Genomic DNA, 18,569 nt, shown 5'->3' on the forward strand with positions numbered 1-18,569 from the left:
GGAAAAATAAATAAAATGGTAAATAAAACAAGTACAAAAATTGCTAAAATTATATACTGAAAAATACCATGTTAATGTTGTATTGAAATATTCATTCTTCTGTAAACTGATACTTTAAAAAAATTTAAAATCGACATTAACCTATATTAATTTTTTTTATTACTCAAAAATATTACTGAATAGAGGACCCACCAATACTATAAACCTATAAGACATTTAACCAATGATAATGTTTATTTTATATTATTGCATTTAATCGACAATTGGACATTGTCTAATAAGCAATTTAAATTTTAACCTTTATATGGAAAATGTTTTTGATTTTTCAAAATTTTTATCTAAAATTTCGGTAAAATATTATTTTAAAGTTTAGACCATTGTTAATGTTGCGGAATATGTCACTAAAAAAATAAGAGTAGTCCTGCCCACGATGACGTTTTTACTGCTCTACCGTTGGTGTTATTTTATGGACTTTTAAAGTGCACATTACAGTCTACAGCACTATGTAAAACGTTAGACGGTCGTTACAGCCTTCATTCGTGTTTTGTATTCCTAGTAGTGGAGTGCGAGGAAAAAAATACGTTTTTTACCCAGTTTTGTAGTCAAAATTTTAACACAATAGACAGCTAAAGGCTGGTTGGATATAAATGTTGTTATTTATCTAGAGAAAAGTCAGATAGACTGATAAAGTGTAGGACTAAACTTATACCCCAAACTTATTATAAATACTGATATAGCTTTTCAAATAATTAATTATTTTGCTATAAACAACTGAAGATGTCACCAGGGAATTTTATTTAATTTATTTTTTGTTTTACCAAAATTTTGATTTTTTTTTATCAGAGTAATAACTTTAAAACTTATTTACCCAATTGTAGCTGAAAATCCAAACAATTAACTGACTGCCTGTAACTAAACAAAACATCCAAAAAGAAAATTTGTTGTTATGACGATTTCAGTGTCATACCTGTCTCGGACATTTCAATTGTTTTCTTTAAATTTTAACAAGCTTCGATACAGCACATCGCCTATATTTATATTGACAATTTTATTTTTAAATTTATCATCATGTTATGCCAAGCATGGAGATTATCTTAATGAATGGTCTGTTCAGATCGAAGGAGGAAACAAAGTTGCTGAAGAGGTTGCCTCATTACATGGATTTGTTAATCATGGTGTGGTAAGCAAAAATAATTTATATAGATAAAAATAAAAATTAAATATGAAATGCTCTTTGTTGTTATTTTTATTTTAGTTTTTTAACGATAATTTAAAAAAAATATATATACACAACAAATAATACACCAATGAATCGAACAATATTACTAAATCAATTATATGATTTAATACATGACATGACCACTAAATGTTTGTAGAAAGAATTATAGTAGGCCTTATAATAATATTGTAAAATTTTGAAATGTAATATTCATTACATAAACATTAACTTCAACAAAATAAGAATACAGAAAAACAAAAAATTTTGTCATACAGTCAATTGGTCAAAAAAAATATTATCTTAATTTCTTTTTTGAGTTTGCTAAAATAATTAAAAAAAACAAGATAGTCCAGCTATGTTATATAGGTATTTTAAGTAGGTTGCTATAAACAGCAAAAATTCATGCCGAGCCAAAAACTAATTGGCAGATTAATAGGCAAGCAATTGTGATCAATAAAAATGTTAGACTTAATGTTTAGACCATAAAGTTGACCTTTCCACAGAAAATAAATGCATAAAAATCAAAAATATGATAATATAACCAATTATAGGACAGCTATTCTTCTATAATTAATTTGTGTAGAAATGTATTTAGTTTAAATTATTCTGCTTAATGAAAATATTATTCTGGTATATTTTATCTGTTCGTAATATGATGTTTTCATTTTTCAGATTATAGATGGTCTTAACTTTTATAGTTTTTCACATCCGAAGCTTAAAAAGCGTTCATTAGATTCTAATTTACATCATCATTCTAAATTAACTTCACATGCTCAGGTAATATGAATTTTTGCACAGATAATTTTTGTTCATTTAATAGAAAGGTATATATTTTAAAACTTTTTGTACCCATATAATGCTGCATGCAAACAGGTTTAGTTTTATTTAAAATTGTATATTTTTTAAAAGTTGAAAAGTAAAAAAACGTGTGTATATACATACATTTTTAAGAATAAATTTTGATAAAATTAGTTTGAAAATAAAATTAATTAAATGTTTTTTGCCATTTCACTAAATAATGACATGTAAACCCTTAAAAATATTTGAAAATTAGTTTTTTTACAATTGTAAAAAACTTTAAAAATGTTGCTTAAATATATTAATAGTCATATATGAAACACGGTTATGCTTCATTGCCTATATATCGTGGCAAAACAAAAGAGCAAAACGCTTTAAACATTTCTATTAGATGTGATGATTTGTCTAATGTATTTTTGTTCACATTCATCGTACTATATCGTTTTACTAATTGACCTATACGTACTGACATTTTAAAATTACTTTTAACGAGTATTAATTTATCCAACTTTTTAAAGAACTGTTTTTAATATTATGTTAGCACATTATAAATTGTTTAACATTTTCGTTATAGTACGGTAATAACATTTTGTTAACCTCTAATACAAAATGTATATATATGAAACTTCACAAAATACTAAATATACCGAAAAAGTTGATTTTCATATCTTATTTTTGGCCACGTTAATTTTACATCATTACAATTATGAGTTGCTATTTTGATTTCGCTCAGTTATTGATGCGTTATTGCAAGGTAGTTATTTCCGCTGATATATCCTGTCGATCATTGTTTCACATGAAAAATATTTTCACCAACCTATATTAAACTATTTTACTTAACTAAATATAACAAAATTTTAGTTGTTGAGTTTAAGTTATTTTTTGACGTTTTTAACATGATTTGTAAATATAGTTACTTATATTTTTGTTGCTTATTATCTAGGTTAAATATAGGTGGTAAAATTTAGTGGCATATTTAATGGTTTTTATAATTCGTATTTTCGGTAGAGTTAAACCTTGTGTTTATTATTATAAAACTTATACTGGGTCAGGGAAATTTCGTGAGTTGTGGTATTGCTTCAAGGTACCTTAAAATTTCTTATTTTTCTATTTATAAACTTAATAAGCTAGTACACAATGTAACAAAACAAAATACCACTTTGAAGCTTTAAATAAAAAAAAATTAATCATTCAAATATCGAAAACAATATTGGTTTGTTTTTTGAGCTAAAAAAATAAAATTTGTTTGCATTTTTAGCTTATTTTGTTTTTTTATGCGAAGTTTCAACATTGTGTTATAATTAGTATTCATGTTGAACTAGAAATCTTCTATTGAGTTATTGTTGCATAAAGTGGTTAATTGAAAACGATTTATATATTGTTATTTAAAGTAATTGCCTTAAAGCATTATCCATTGATAAAAATTGACTCATTTTTGCAGCAATCGAAAATACAATGTGCAAAGTTTTAAAGTAGGCAATGTAAAACTATGCCACACACGACTTAAAAATTACCCAACGAACTTATAACTTCGGTCACGTATTTTTAAAGTATTGTCGATATTAACTCAAAGGGCTAAAATCAAATCCTATGTGCGTAGCCAGTTCTATATTTCAGTTTATAAATTACGTACCCATGGGTGTTAGCATTTGAAAATTGCCGGTGTTTCGATTATAAGAATCAAAATGTATAAAGTATTTGATTGTTTGATTGATTATTGGGGATTAGTTTATAAGTCGCACCCCGGGTATTGTATAATTTTAAAAATACTTAGCGCCGTCCTGTAGCTGTAATTTTGCGAATAGGAACTTAAGATTACAGCTTTCCGTTTTTTCAGCAAACATATGTTAATAAAAAAACGTATGTTATGCGCATTCTTGGTTGTATTGTAGTCTGCCATATTCTACACCTTCTTTTTTGCAATTTAAACATTCTAACCATATTAAAACTTTGTAGTGTTTCCTTCGTAAAAAGAACACCGTAAATACAATATGTTAACTACACCTTTTTTTAACCAAAGTGACTAAAGCTTATTTTTTAAAGTTTATTTTTGACTAACGCAATTAAATATTTTTTTTTCCTAAAGGTATTATGGGCGGAACAACAGCGTGTAAAACGAAGGGTGAAAAGAGATTTAACTTTTGATCCGAGTGTAGGCCCAAATGATCCGAAATGGTCAGATATGTGGTATTTGGTGAGTTTACTTGATTTTTTAATAGATAAATACGACTATTTCTTAGTTTCTTATTGTACTTGGTTCAGCAAATGTGTTTCTAAGTTTCGTTCTTAATGGTACATCTGATTATAATAATGTGCAAAATATAAATTAAAAAAATCATAGTTTACCAATTTAACGTTTATGCGAACAGATATATACGCTATATCAGATATATACGCTACGTTGTATAAAATATACAAAATTGTATCTATATAAATAATAGCGCTTTAGACTATGTTGTATCCATTATTTAAAAACTTAATAAATTTAAAAAACTAATAAAAAAGGTAAATTAATGCTAGGTAAATTAAAAAAATAAATTAGATTAACGACTATATTACAATGATTAAAAAACGATTAGCGTCTTTAACAGAAATAGAAAATATTTATACTTTGTAGCAATAAAAACACACTACAATTTTAGACGCCATTCTAAATGATTTTGTTGCTCTTTAAGTTCATTACAACAACTTTAGTTTTGGCCATAAATTCATAAACTATATGTTGTTTAAATACCATCCGTTTTTTTTTACAGTTGCCCTCAACGAAACCAAACATGCACGTGACCGAAGCTTGGGAAGCTGGTTATACTGGAAAAAAGATTACAGTAACTATATTAGATGATGGAATTGAACATGAACATCCAGATCTTAAAGCTAATTACGTAAGGAATTAAACTAAAAAAAGTACTATTTAGAAAAAAAAAAAAAAATTAAAATGGTATGAAAATTGTTTTAAAATACCATTTTGTCGTATTCGAAATGTAGATTTTAGCTTATAATGTGTATTGGGTGAACAAACAAAAATAATTATGTGAATTATTACTGACTGAGACCATTTAATGTATAATCGTTGAATTAGTAATGAGTCATAAAAAGCACAAGCTACTTGTAAAGAGAATTTCTTGGGTAAATCCTCAAAAGTAAATGTAACAAAAAGGAATTAGAAAAACTTTGCAGTGTAAAATTTAAACCTAACTTTATATTGTATTCTTAACTAATTGAGGTCAATTTTAACACAAGTGTTAACTTCTTTAGAAAATCATGTGACCAAATGGGCATCCCCAAAAAAACAAAATTTTAGAAACGACATTCTACTAAAGTTCAGGTCTATATTTAAAAAAGTTAAAAAATTGTTACAAAATAGGATAAAAACTAAAATCGAAACAAGAATAGGATGTTAGGGGACTAATAGAAAATGTTTTTTATCGATAAAGTTGCGTTTTGGGGCATGGTTTTCGGTCGAATGACTATTCGGTAAAATGTTTTTTGGTGAAGTAATCTTAACTTTTTTATAATCGGTCTTAAATCACATACGGCATTTTTTAAGTTATTGTGATTAGCAATATTTAAAATAACAGCCAAAAAAATTAATAGTTACACGAATTTCAATTTCGATTAAGCTTCGGGTTGTTATTTTTCTTATCCAAAATCGATTTTTTTAAATCTTGCTTAAGCTGTTCCGTAAAAAAGTGGAACGATTAAACTAATATCGTGGCTTAAATATTGATTTTAATTTTTTTGTATGCGTTACACCACGTGGTTAGATTCATCGCTGTATTGTTGATGTTCAAAATAAAATAAATGTAAAATTTGGTCTAAAGACATAAATAAACCTCTTTATTTATTCCATTTTATTTTGAGTTTTCATTATTAGATTAATACGTTTTACTCTTTTATTTGTTTAATCAAGGATATTAAACCATTTGTTTAAATTGCGGTATTTACCCTTATTACTAAAAACCATGACTAAATAAACATTTTCCTAAAAAACAAAATTTCGAAAACGAAAGTTTACTAAAATTAGGGTTAATATTTTTTAAAGAAATTTTAGGATATTTCCCAAAGAAGGGTGAGGGAAATAAATAAATGCCCCATTGAAGGCAAATGGTGTTTTCGGCCAAATGTTTATTTTAAAAAATAGTTCTCGTTCTATGACAGTAATTCTGAATTAAAGCATTTGTTTATTAAAGTTTATTTTGACTTTTGCTCTTGAGCAATTTCGACCCAATTTTCAACACACCTATGCAATAAAGTAATCGATAATGGATCTTAATTTAATTACGACACGATATTAAATATTTGTTTTTAATAGTTTTGTGTTTTTTAAATTTTAAATCTTGTTTTTATTCTTAGCCTAATTAAGCCTTGTTATACAAAGGACGTTTATTAAGCGTAATTTATTGATGACTTATATATTTCTCACGCTAAATTTTCGTTCTTTGTGACGTCACTTGCGTGATATGACGTCATTTAACGTAACTTAATTAATAATTTAAGCAAATGCGAAGTTGACCTACCGACCTGTCAGTTTTCCCTGATATTCATCTCCATCAACTTTTAATATCCTTTACAACGCAAATTAATTATGTTTTTGTTTTGTTGAATTATTAAAATTGCAAGTTCCTCAAGAAACTATTTAAACAAGATTTTTTATACTTAAGAAAAAAAAATTGTTTTTGAGCCTTATTTTTATTTCGATTAAATATTAAAGTTTTTTATTATTAATAAATATTATTTTAAAGTCAATTTTTTCGATTATTATTTTAAAAATTTAAACCAAAAATATTTAAAAATTGTCTATTTTTGATTTTTAGGACCCCCTCTCGTCACGTGACATTAACGGAAACAGAGCCGACCCCACTCCCAGGTTAAACCCCACGAACGAGAACAGACATGGTACGAGGTGTGCGGGCGAAGTAGCCGCTGTAGCGAATAATGGAATCTGTGCGACAGGAATCGCATTTAACGCCAGTATTGGAGGTAATGTGTTACTAATATGTTAGTTTTTTATTAGAAATTTTTTGTTTATAGCGCAGTTGATAATTAGTTTGGTATGATGTTAAAATATGCCATACAATTTATTCAGTAGCCTGTATAATGTATAGCCTACTAGGGTCCAAGTTATACGCCTTGCAATAAAAAAAAACTGCCGTTTGTGGTGCTCGGGTAAATTATCCCAGGAATATAAAAATTGCGATTTGTCCATTTCTATAATTAAAATTAAGAATTTGTCCGGCATTCGACTAGTTTTTAATGATTGAGGTGTACGAATTACAAAATTGTGTCAATATTCCACTTTATAATTGAATTATTTATTTTATAATCCATTTTGCTACTTACATTGAAAATTGATTTTCATAATCAAATCATTTTTTAATATTTCTCAAGAATATAGTTTTTGTCATTTTGTTTAAAATTTAATTCTATTTTAATGCGAATGTTATACACTTTTTTTTTAACTATAATTTGCCTGAATTTTTGTTTTTAAACATTTAAAAATTAAATTAAATTGCTGGAAAGAAAATTGAAAAAAGTCGTTTCAAAATTTGAGATTCACTTTCACTACAACATTATTTGTTTTCAACAATAGTTTTAAAATTGATTTTGAAAATCAACAGATAATGTCAATAAAATTGAGCATTGTAAATACAAATCTATTATTTATAGAAATACATTACTTATTTTACTAAGAAATATATTACATTTTCGTGTTTGGTATTTAACTAATTTAGCATGAGACTTATTTATATATTTTATTTTGTTTCTGTGTAATTTTAAAAATAATTTTTTATATTTTTTTTTATAATTTAAACTGGATAATATAAGTAATTTTTACACCTTAAATATTTATCACTTTGATAATTTATTTAGTTGTAAAGCAGTATTTATATGTTTATATTAGATTTAAAATTTAAAAACATTATTTTATTTTTTTTAATATTTAGCTTTTTATTTTTTTTAATAATCTATACTAAACAAAAAATTTTTTAACTTAGTGTTTTTGTAAATAAACTTAAAATTTACACAAATTTACACGTTTTTGAATTTGAAGGAGTTAGAATGTTGGATGGTCAAGTGACGGACAAAGTCGAAGCTTTAAGTATTGGGTTCAGTCCTAACCACGTGGACATTTACAGTGCCTCGTGGGGGCCTGATGACGATGGTCGAACTGTTGATGGTCCTGCTGTTACTGCTCGTGCTGCGTTTTCTCATGGAATTAATGAGGTTTATTTTTTTTTATAATTTAAATTAGTTTATTATTTATAACTCTTTTAACGAAATTTTTAGACGGATAATTTTTTCTTATTTTCTTGCGCGCAAAACCTTTTTTATTTTAAATTAAAAATTTTTGCTTAGGTAAAATATTCAAGTTATTTTTAATATTTGCTAAACTATAACTAAAAGGTTTTTACCCATTTAAAAAGTTTGTTTTAGAAAATTCAAATATTAGGTTTTTTGAATTTTATGTATAGAAGTAGCCTATACCACTAATTAAAATTATAAGTTATAATTTTGGTTTGTGTATTCTCATATTCCGGATACAATTAAAGTCAGTAGAATTGATAAACTTGGTTTTAGATCTTACGATATCGACATCCGCGTTTTTCAACATATAGATTTTTAATTTCAGCAAATTTTAAATTTTTGTGCAAACTGTATCGGAATTTAGATCATAAAATTAACAAGTCTTGACAATGGTTATCGGAATATATTTTTTATGGGTTATAACACTGAGGGGGTAGCGAATAAAATGACTAACCATGATGAGTAACTATATCGACATTGCGAATTTACGACCTAATATCTAAAGTACGCGATTTTTAATCGAATAATTTAAAAATATGTAGCTTGATTCTATTTAATTTTTCGTTTACGTTTTGGTACACAAATTCAAATTATTTTTTAAATTTAAAAAAATGTCGTTTTTTTAATTTTTTACATGTATAATAAACTAAAAAAATTTGTTTTGATACAAGATGTATGAGTTTATTTTTTACTTTCTATTATAACAACAGTAATTTGAACTTGTTGTAATTTTCTTGTCGCAATTTTAATTTTAAACAAGTTATTTTAATCTAAGACATGTATTAAATGATACATTATTCATTTCGCTCTGTCTTTATTAATTATTAAATTTATAAGTTCTTCGGCGTGTTTTAAAAAACATTTTTTTGATACGCTGTGACATAGCCCAACAACATTAAAATAAACCATCTATAAAAATAAATTTAAATTACCAATTTAAAAAAAAAATTAATAATTTTATAAAGGGCCGCCAGGGTAAAGGTTCAATATTTGTATGGGCATCGGGAAATGGCGGACGACATATGGATAACTGCAACTGCGACGGATACACGGACAGCATATACACGTTATCGATAAGTAGTTGTACAATGCGGGGCACTAAACCCTGGTATTCTGAATCTTGTTCTTCAACGTTGGCTTCGACTTATAGTAGTGGAACGACAGGAGACAAGCAAATTGTAAGTAAACTGTTTATGATTAAAATTTTGTTAGGATTTGTTGTTGCTGGTATGCGACTATCCGCCCATATTACGAAAAAAAATTGACCAAGTTGATATTTTTCTGAAAACCAACATTTTAATATCGAAATTTTACCAAAATTTAGGTTAATATTTTTTTTTAAATTAAATGAGCATTTTTTAATAAAGGGTTTGTTAAAGTAACTTTTAATAAAAAATGTTGCTTGTAAAATGGTGTTTTCGGGGCTATGCTTCTAGGTCCATTTTTTTCAGTAAAATTGTTGTTGGTCATCTGACATTAATTCGTTGCTATTACATGGTGTATTCTACACAATTTTGTTGTTTTAACGTTGCAAATAACAAATAGTTGATGTTGGTTTTATATTACTATTCATTTTGTGTCTTCTGTGAATAAGAAATTATTTATTAACAGAGAATAATTATTTTTAACTATAATTGATTGTTTATTTTGCGTTTCGAGTATACAATTTCCAGAAGTAATTAATTTGACCAAATAAAATGTTTTTTTTTTGCTGTGTTTGGCTAGACTGTTTTGTTTAATTTGGCTAGACAGTTTTGTTTGTTTGTTAGAACGTATTACCTAATGGGTTTGTAATGTTTGCTTGTGATTTCTGTGGTATATTTATCTGTCAAATAAAAATGATAACACAGTAATAAATTTAAGAAAATAATAAACATTAAAAATAAATATTATATGTTTTTTGGTTTTGTAGGGGTTAATAAATTTTTGATGTTAATTTAAATAAAACTTTTTTAAATTTGTTTGAAATTTTTTAATAGAAAAAAACGACTTACTTTACGTAACAAAATCTAAAAAATGTTGTCCCAGTTTGAATTTTGGTAAGCCGCTCCTGTATTATCTAGACATTATCTTTACTTATGAGTTCTAAGTTGCAATCTAAATCTAATATTAATAATTTAAACACACCTGGTCGCATATTAAGGCGTGTATTTCGCCTGTTTAAAAATAAATGGCAGCAATATTAGCTATAAAAATAAACATTACAAAATTGTTAAAAGGCTCAAGATGTTTTTATTTATTTTTAATGTTATTAGTAACATACAATGTTTAGGTCGTTTTAATCAATAGAAAAAGTAAAAATAATGTTTGATGTTTTATTAGCAATAATTAAAAAAAAAATTTAAATTTTTGAAAAATTTTTATACAGGTAACGACCGACTTAAGACATGCTTGTACTTCTACTCATACTGGTACATCCGCTTCTGCACCTCTGGCCGCTGGAATATGCGCACTTGCGCTTGAAGCGAAGTGAGTATAATGGATTATAATATAACACGGCAAAATCTATATCGAGAAATATTTTTCAATATTCACATTTTTTTGGTTTTTGCATACGCATTCTAAAGGTTAATTGATAACTTAAACGGGTGATGTTTTAGACTTGCGTATAGCCTATAAACTGCTGATGCAGTTTTTAACATAAATTAAGACAAAAAATTATAAACACAAAAGGTATTAGCTGGCATTTTTCATATCGGATGTTACTCAAATCTGGGAAAAAATTTTAAAATACCTATAGACTGTTATAATACACTTTAACACACAATGTCAAATTATTTACTTAGCTGAGTTTTAAAAAACATGCAACAAAGTGTGAAAATGAAATATAATATTAAAATATATGACAGTTTAAATTTATTTTCGTTAGGGAGTTCTATTGTTTTTGCTTGTTTCCTTATATAAAGATTAAAGATTATGATTTCACGTTATTATATTCGCTTGGGTAACCGCGCGCATTCAATTTCCGGAAGGTGTCGTCATTCCATTTTTTTAACTCGTTGTTAAAGTTCATGAACGTGACTTGAATCAATTCGAGTAGGAAATAGTTTTATTATTAAATATTTTTTCCGCAATAGTGCCTTCGTTTTTTTACAATAAATTTTTATTTAAAAATTGTTTGTAACTGTACAATTTTCGTATGGTTTTTTCTGAATTTTGTATTTTTAATATTTTCTTATTTGTTTTATATCTAATCCTATTGTGATAGGTTTTCGTACTTTTATTAAGAAAGTGTGTTATTTTGTAACATGGTAAACCTATTTATAAACGCCAATCATAAAGACAAGTGGGTGGTATTGGTGAGACTCGATCCAGAAACCCTTCGACTCGTAGTCTAATGCTTTAACCTCTACAGCACCACACTAAATTTTTTTTCATATTACTTTAAGGTGATAGGTTTTATATTTTATTGGGTAGTGGTGTAATATTGTAACGTGTATGAGCTATCTGTAAATGCCGGGCCCAAGGGCAAATAATGTGGTAATGGTACGGCTCGAACCCGAAACCTTTCGGCTCGAACCCGAAACCTTTCGGCTCGTATTCCGCTGCCATGACCGCTTAACCACACTACCGGACACACTAAAATTTTACTTTTTTTAGTTCTGACCTAACTTGGCGAGACATGCAACACCTAGTGGTGAGAACTGCCAGTTCGGAAGGATTAGATCAAGAGAGTTTTGTTATAAATGGAGCGGGAAGAAAAGGTAACTTTAGGTTCATTTTTTTAAATAAAAAAATGCTAATTCTTACATTTAAATTCTTGTTTTTATTGCCAGATTACAAATTGGCATTAATTTATCGATCATTAAATCCCTTGTGTCTGTCAGAATTAGTTAACGATTTAATGTTATTAATCCTGGAACATGTTACAAAATAAATCAATGTTTTAGCAAATTAGGGTTAATTTATGCCAGTTTATAAACATTAATTAATACTTGATTAATTTTGCTATTTTTCATGATTTTTATGTAAAATTTAAATACCCTTTTTTCATTATTTTTTAGTTTTCATGAAAAAAAAAAAATAATAATTTGTGAAATATTTAAAATTATTTATTTTTATCAAATTTTATTTTTTATTTTATTTTTTTTAACATTTAAATTGTTTTACAGTAAGCCATGCGTTTGGGTACGGGCTTATGAACGCATACGAGATGGTAAAGCAAGCTGAAACCTGGGAAATGGTTCCAAGACAACGAGTTTGTACAAAGTCAGTTATATCTGCATCCGAAACGCCAAGAATATTTTCATCAAATAAAATGCTGGTGGTTCAGTTATTGGTGGGTTCGATTTTTGTTGTGACGTGTTGAAATACTGTATATTGACCGGCGACGTAGTGTAATGGCTAAAGAACTTGGCTTTACAACAAAAACCGCTGCTTTCATGATGTAGCGCTCTTGGGTCAGGTGCTATAAACGCTGCTAATTTCTACCAAGAAGGAAAATCAGTCATTATCTGGCATTAGCCTTAATATAATTTAAAACTGCAAAGTCAACTTAAAACTGGGTTAGGGTAACAAATATAATGTTTAGGTTGTAAAGTCAAACTTTACACCTTTTTAAACCAAGTATAAAAATACACAAAAAATTAAAAAAATTGTTCTATTTAGATACAATAAACGCGCTTAAAAGGCACGAATAAACACTATTTTACGTTAAACCTATTAGTCTAAACTTAAACATATTGTTGTAAAAGGTTTTATATATTTATTTTTTTAATTTTTTTTTCAGGTATTAGATTGTGACGGAGGATCGGTCATGGTTGACCGACTCGAGCACGTGCAAGCGGAATTATCGTTGCGGAACGAACGAAGAGGTGACCTTGAAATACATTTGACCTCACCAGCAGGAACTAAATCACAACTTTTAGGAAGAAGGTAATTTTAATTGTGACGTAATAAATCATGGTGTAATACGGTGTAGCGTTCTTATTTGGTCATAAATACTAGTTGATTCGGGTCGCTTACAAATGAGAAAATGAAAAAGGAAGGAAGGAATTAAAAAATATAGAAACGGAAAATAAAATTGGGCTGCACTTTAATTGTCATAATATATCCGCTACTTGCAACTAATATTTGCTCGTGGAAATTAACCCACGAATCCCCCTTTTTTATTTTGATATCGTTTAAATTGAACAAAGATGGTTCACCAAGCTTATTTATAAACAGGACGCCCAGTTGGTATTTTCATATCTTTAAAAAAAAAACAGAACAAAAAATAAAACTAAAGGAATATATTTATTTTAGACGGAATGATATGTCGGGAATGGGTTTTGATAAATGGGCGTTCATGACAACTCATTCCTGGGATGAAAATCCGAAAGGAAAATGGGTGCTTGAGATTAGGGATAACAACGCAAGATCAGTGTCAGGTGAGTTGAACTTGATGGCAAAGATAAAAATAAAATAAATAACATTTTCTGCTACAATTTAATTAAATTTATGTCAACTAATTGTAATTTTTCGCTAAAGCCTTGTCGAAAAGACTGTAAATTATGCATAAAAATGTCTTTACTAAACTGAAGCGTTATAATTTTTTTGTATATACGAAAAACAAGCTTTTATATCGTTGAATTTTTACCTAACATTAAATAGGATTACCGTTATATTACCGAAAATCATTTTACTTAATATACATTTGACCGAAAAACATATTTTAAAATATTCATTATTCCGATAATAGGATTTTTTCTGTTAACCCCTTCTTATTCTAACCCTCTAAAAACTGCCTTTTAATTTAAAAAAAAAGTGACCCAAATTTTGATAAAATGTCGTTTTTGTTTTTGGAAAATGTCTATCCAGTTAAATAATATTAAATTCATTTATAAATATTATATTATTTATATTTGATAATTATAGGAACTCTATCTCTCTTTAATCTTATATTGTACGGAACCTCGTCTGCTGATTGGCCGTCTACAACTACGTCATCAACTACCTCTACGTCATCGATTGCGTTACAAACTTTATCGGTAGGTGTTTAATACATTTTAGGTTTTCTAAATAATTTATGATTTTTTTGCAATTGTATTGTATGTGCATACTATAAAATATTTTTTGTTCTTTTTATATTTTTTTTATTTAAAAATTACTAAATATTTTTTCCTATTTAGAAGGAAACTACAACTTCTAAAAATGTCGAATCTGTTTCAAAATCAACACTTAGCCTCATACAACCTGGTAACCTACACACAAGTAAGTTCAATTTTGCATTTATAATTTAACTTATAAAATTAATTTGAAAATATCTTTTAAAAATGAGAGTTTAATTACTAAGCATAATATACTTTCAGTCCAGTGTTTTGGGATTTGATTCCCGTTATTGACATAAATTTAAATTTTACTGAAATAAAATAGTGGGTCACTGAAGAGATTAATTAAATGTTGTAATTTATTTAATGGCAATTTTGTTGTAAATATATATTTATAATAGAAAATTAGTTACAACCTAAAGTACCCAAATACTTAATACGCACTACTAAAATCAATGAATCTGATGTACTTAACGGTCCTCAATTGCTGTGGCCAAATTTTTTAAATTTTTAACAGTGCCCTTTATATACTTCAGTTCTAACCCAATATTCACTATATATCTGATTAAAGGTTACTATTATTTTAAAATAGTGATAATTTATTGTTGTTTTTGTTACTTCAACGTTTTTCACATCTCATTACTTTTTTTCCTAAGTTTTTTGACGACCGTAAAATAAACATACTTCACGGCAAAATGGTTAAAATACTTTATACCAATACATCCCGATTTATTTTTTTTTAATTTAATTTAATTTGTTTTTAGGTGGAGGATGTTTAATTTCTTCAAGCAAAACTCTGGGATGTATCGGTAAGCCAACTTGTTTTGTTGTCTATATTTGCGTAGAATTGAGTGTAAATGTGTTATGATACGAATTGTTTGATTGGAAATTTTTGAAATTAAATTTATTTAATTTCTGTGTATATGTAAATTAAATTTTATATTAAAGGATATGCGATTTATTTGTTAATAACGCTTTTAAATTTTTTACAATTTATGAAAAGCACTACCCCGACAGCCACCCGCCCAATGTGCATTCTACATTACGTCATAGTCACCTAATAGTGACGTCATTGCATTTATAAACTCATAAGGTTTTTAACTTAGAGAGCTTTTTTGTTTTTCTTTTTTCTAATTTTTTAACAGATTTACATTTTTAAGTTTTCATTTCGCCTTTTTACACAAAATATTTTTTTACCTTTTTTTTAAACACTGAACATATTAACATTTTATTTATATTCACCTTCAGATTTAAGAAATATTTAATATAACACTGACACGCATGCTTTCTTTAATTTTCTAGTGATTTTATTATATTTAAGATTAACTTAAATTACAATTTTGATTTTTACCAGGCATGCTTTAACGCTTTTTTTTAATTAATAAAGTTTGATAAACTTATAAAGTGAAAATAGCAGATTGCTGTTATATCACACAATTTTACCGAATAGACATTTGACCGCAATCTATATATCCGAAAACGTCATTTACCAACAATAAGACATTTTTTTTAACTTTCCTTATCCTGTACTCTTCTTGATATTGCTTTTAAATTAAAAAAGATTCTAATATCGGTAAAATGGGTTTTCGAACTCAAGATTTCGGAAAATATCCATTCGGTTAAATGACTTCGGTATTATAGGCCTAGACTTTTAAACCTTTTTTAAGCACAATCTTTTCTTTTAGTTTAAAATTGATCTTGTGTGTTTTTCATAAGCTGCTGATTAATATAGTCACAGTTTAAAAAGATATTTTTTTCACTTATTTAATGTGGTGTGATGTTGTGTTAACTTTTGCATGGTGCATGATGTCTGCGGTAAACCTTATAAGTTCAAAATGTTGTAAATCAAATTAAACAAGGGCCCGGTGGCTCACGGTAAAGTGCAATCTAACTCCCCTGTAGTAATTTGTTTGTTTTTATCGATTTTCTTCACCCCTGGCTGATTTCATCACATTGTTACGTCACATTGTTACGTCATCAATCTCTGAATATACCTCACATCTACGCAACCCTCGACAACGTCACTCTTCGCTGCCTCTACGTCATTGAAATATCGACCAATCCGTCATCGACTTGAACACTGTGTTGTTTTATAATTTGCAATTTTAAAATGTTTTTATTTAAACAAATATTTGTTTTACATGTTTTGTATTCATAATGTTTTTCTGTACCTTATGTATTACTTTTCTTTACCTTTTTATTTATTTTTTATTAACTGAACAATTTAAAGTTTGCGATCAGTATTCGGTACTCGACCCAATTACTCACACGTGCGCAAACTCCTGCGCAGTAGAACATTACGTGGCGCGCGAGCGTGTGATCTCGGACGCCGGAGTACGGCTTCGTCCAATATCCGAAAAGGAAAACAATTTGGAAGATGTTAAATGGGAAGAGCAAGAAAAAGAGGAGAAGTTTGACGGTAAAAAGCCGTTTTATGATGGATTTGTATGTCGCAATTGCGCCCCCTTCTGCTATAGCTGCGTCGGTAGAAACCCAGCGGACTGTAACCAGTGTGTAACTGGCGCAACAATGTCACGTGAAAACGTGTGCCACCTTGCCACTTCCGTGCCCGGTTCTTCGACATTTCCGGATACCTATTTCTATGGAACAACCCGGCAGATGCAAATTATAATGTTCGTTATATTCGTTATTTTCTTTTCCTGTGTAGTCATGGTTACCTTTTACATGGTCACAAGGAACCGGGGCCGGTGCCTGAAAAAAACAGAGCATCAGTACCAATACGTGCCTAACGGGGACGGAAAGATTTTGCGTGTCAACGAATATCACGACGACGACGAGGAACCAGATATAACCAGTTTTGACCGGTTAAGCAACGGCTCCACTTTGACGAACGGGCTTTCTAATGGTAAAATACAAAGTAACGGTTCGTTATCTCCATTGCTACTAAGCGGCAGTGACATTGAAGACTGTGCCTAACTGCATTGACATTTTTTTTTATGTTACCCACTTATACACAATCCAATTTCTTTTATTGTTTAGTTACTTTTTTTACTGTTTATTAGAAGCAATCCGAGTATTGTAAAACATAAAATATTGATCAAAGTGCATTGATGATATTAAACTGTTATTTTCTTGTTAATGTTGGGTCATGTAAGGTACGTTATAAAGCTGTTTCTAAAACGCTTATTTATATGAAATAATTTATTTTTACTGCGCTTAACTATGGTTTCATTCTTTCTAAAATTTGCTTTATCTTGTTTAGTGCAATCAGGTTTGATTGGCCATTAGTTTTTGGATTCCCTTTTTCTTTTTTTTCTGCCTTTTTATTTCTCCTACTCTTATTTTTTTCTATAGACTAAGAACAATATATATATATATATATCGTGAAGAGTAGCCATCATTAATTTATTTTACGTCTAACTAAGCTTGCTATAATCATTCTATGTTCTTTTTATTTTAGATTTTTTTCAAGTTTTTTTTATGCGCCTATATACACAAGTGGTAACATGTTTATATATATATATATATATTATCTTATATTAATAATCTGGATTTTTATTAAATTTTTGTTTATTTATGGTGCTTAATTTTTTTCGTATTTGTCAAAACTTATTCAGTCGGTAATAAATCTAAAGTGGCCTTATATATATATTTTTTAAATACCTTAGGTAAATAATAGGCTAATTGTTTGTAGTTTTTTTGCTATTGCCGTTTGTGATTTTGATTTAGTTGTGGTCTATATGGTTGCTATAGAAAATCTTTTTTATGTTTTGTCGATTTTATTGCCCAGAACATTCAATCATTTAAGCAATTTCGACATGTTATCCAGAATGTCATGTTTTTGTGCTATTTATTATACAGTTAATGTGAATTGGCAGTAACTTTTGTGTATATTATATTGTTCTCTTTTTTAATTGTTTGTTTTTACAAAAAAAATTAAATTGTTTTTTAAAAATGTTAAGTACCGTTTAATAATACAACAATAATATTTATGTTGAAGTTTTTGTTTATATATGCACATGCACTCTTTAATATATTGAATATCTTAAATTGCTTAGTGGTTTTTGAGGCACAGTACCACTATATGAATTTTTTTTCTGTTATATTTAAAAATAAATTACAATGCTACACATTTTAATGGTAATTTTTAAACAAGTGATGTTCTGTCGGGAGCAGACGAAAAAAATAGTTGCTAGGGTTAAGATATGTATTCAATTTAGCAAACCCGCGATAGAATAAACGTAAAAAAATTAACA

The 18,569-nt window shown here is 27.9% G+C and overlaps 1 protein-coding gene across 3 annotated transcripts; it reads left to right on the forward strand.

Annotated features, from left to right (window-relative positions):
- Positions 1–718: 718 nt before the first annotated feature.
- On the forward strand, positions 719–18,439 carry LOC145750553 (furin-1-like). 3 transcript variants are annotated; one of them, XM_082566615.1, is made up of 16 exons: positions 719–1,180; positions 1,892–1,996; positions 4,104–4,211; positions 4,771–4,899; positions 6,832–6,997; positions 8,070–8,242; positions 9,289–9,501; positions 10,692–10,792; positions 11,924–12,027; positions 12,436–12,602; positions 13,053–13,198; positions 13,568–13,692; positions 14,180–14,292; positions 14,434–14,515; positions 15,117–15,161; positions 15,356–16,497. In XM_082566615.1, exons 1-16 carry the CDS (start codon positions 947–949, stop codon positions 15,403–15,405), a joined length of 2,061 nt encoding a protein of 686 aa, XP_082422741.1. In that variant the 5' UTR covers positions 719–946; the 3' UTR covers positions 15,406–16,497. The 3 variants fall into 3 exon arrangements, with proteins under 3 accessions (XP_082422741.1, XP_082422740.1, XP_082422739.1); XM_082566614.1 differs by lacking the exon at positions 15,356–16,497 and adding an exon at positions 16,583–18,439 and having other exon boundaries at positions 720–1,180; positions 14,437–14,515; XM_082566613.1 differs by lacking the exon at positions 15,356–16,497 and adding an exon at positions 16,583–18,439 and having other exon boundaries at positions 721–1,180.
- Positions 18,440–18,569: the final 130 nt, after the last annotated feature.

Source organism: Corella eumyota, chromosome 4 (assembly GCF_963082875.1).
Source record: "Corella eumyota chromosome 4, kaCorEumy4.1, whole genome shotgun sequence".
In the NCBI taxonomy this organism is placed as follows: domain Eukaryota; kingdom Metazoa; phylum Chordata; class Ascidiacea; order Phlebobranchia; family Corellidae; genus Corella; species Corella eumyota.

Excerpts from the sequence above, each read along its gene's own strand:
- LOC145750553 (XM_082566613.1), top strand. The coding sequence starts at position 947 with ATGACGATTTCAGTGTCATACCTGTCTCGGACATTTCAATTGTTTTCT. Across the intron at positions 6,998-8,069 it reads ATTTAACGCCAGTATTGGAG|GAGTTAGAATGTTGGATGGT; the intron begins GTAATGTGTTAC and ends TTGAATTTGAAG. Across the intron at positions 8,243-9,288 it reads TTTCTCATGGAATTAATGAG|GGCCGCCAGGGTAAAGGTTC; the intron begins GTTTATTTTTTT and ends AATTTTATAAAG.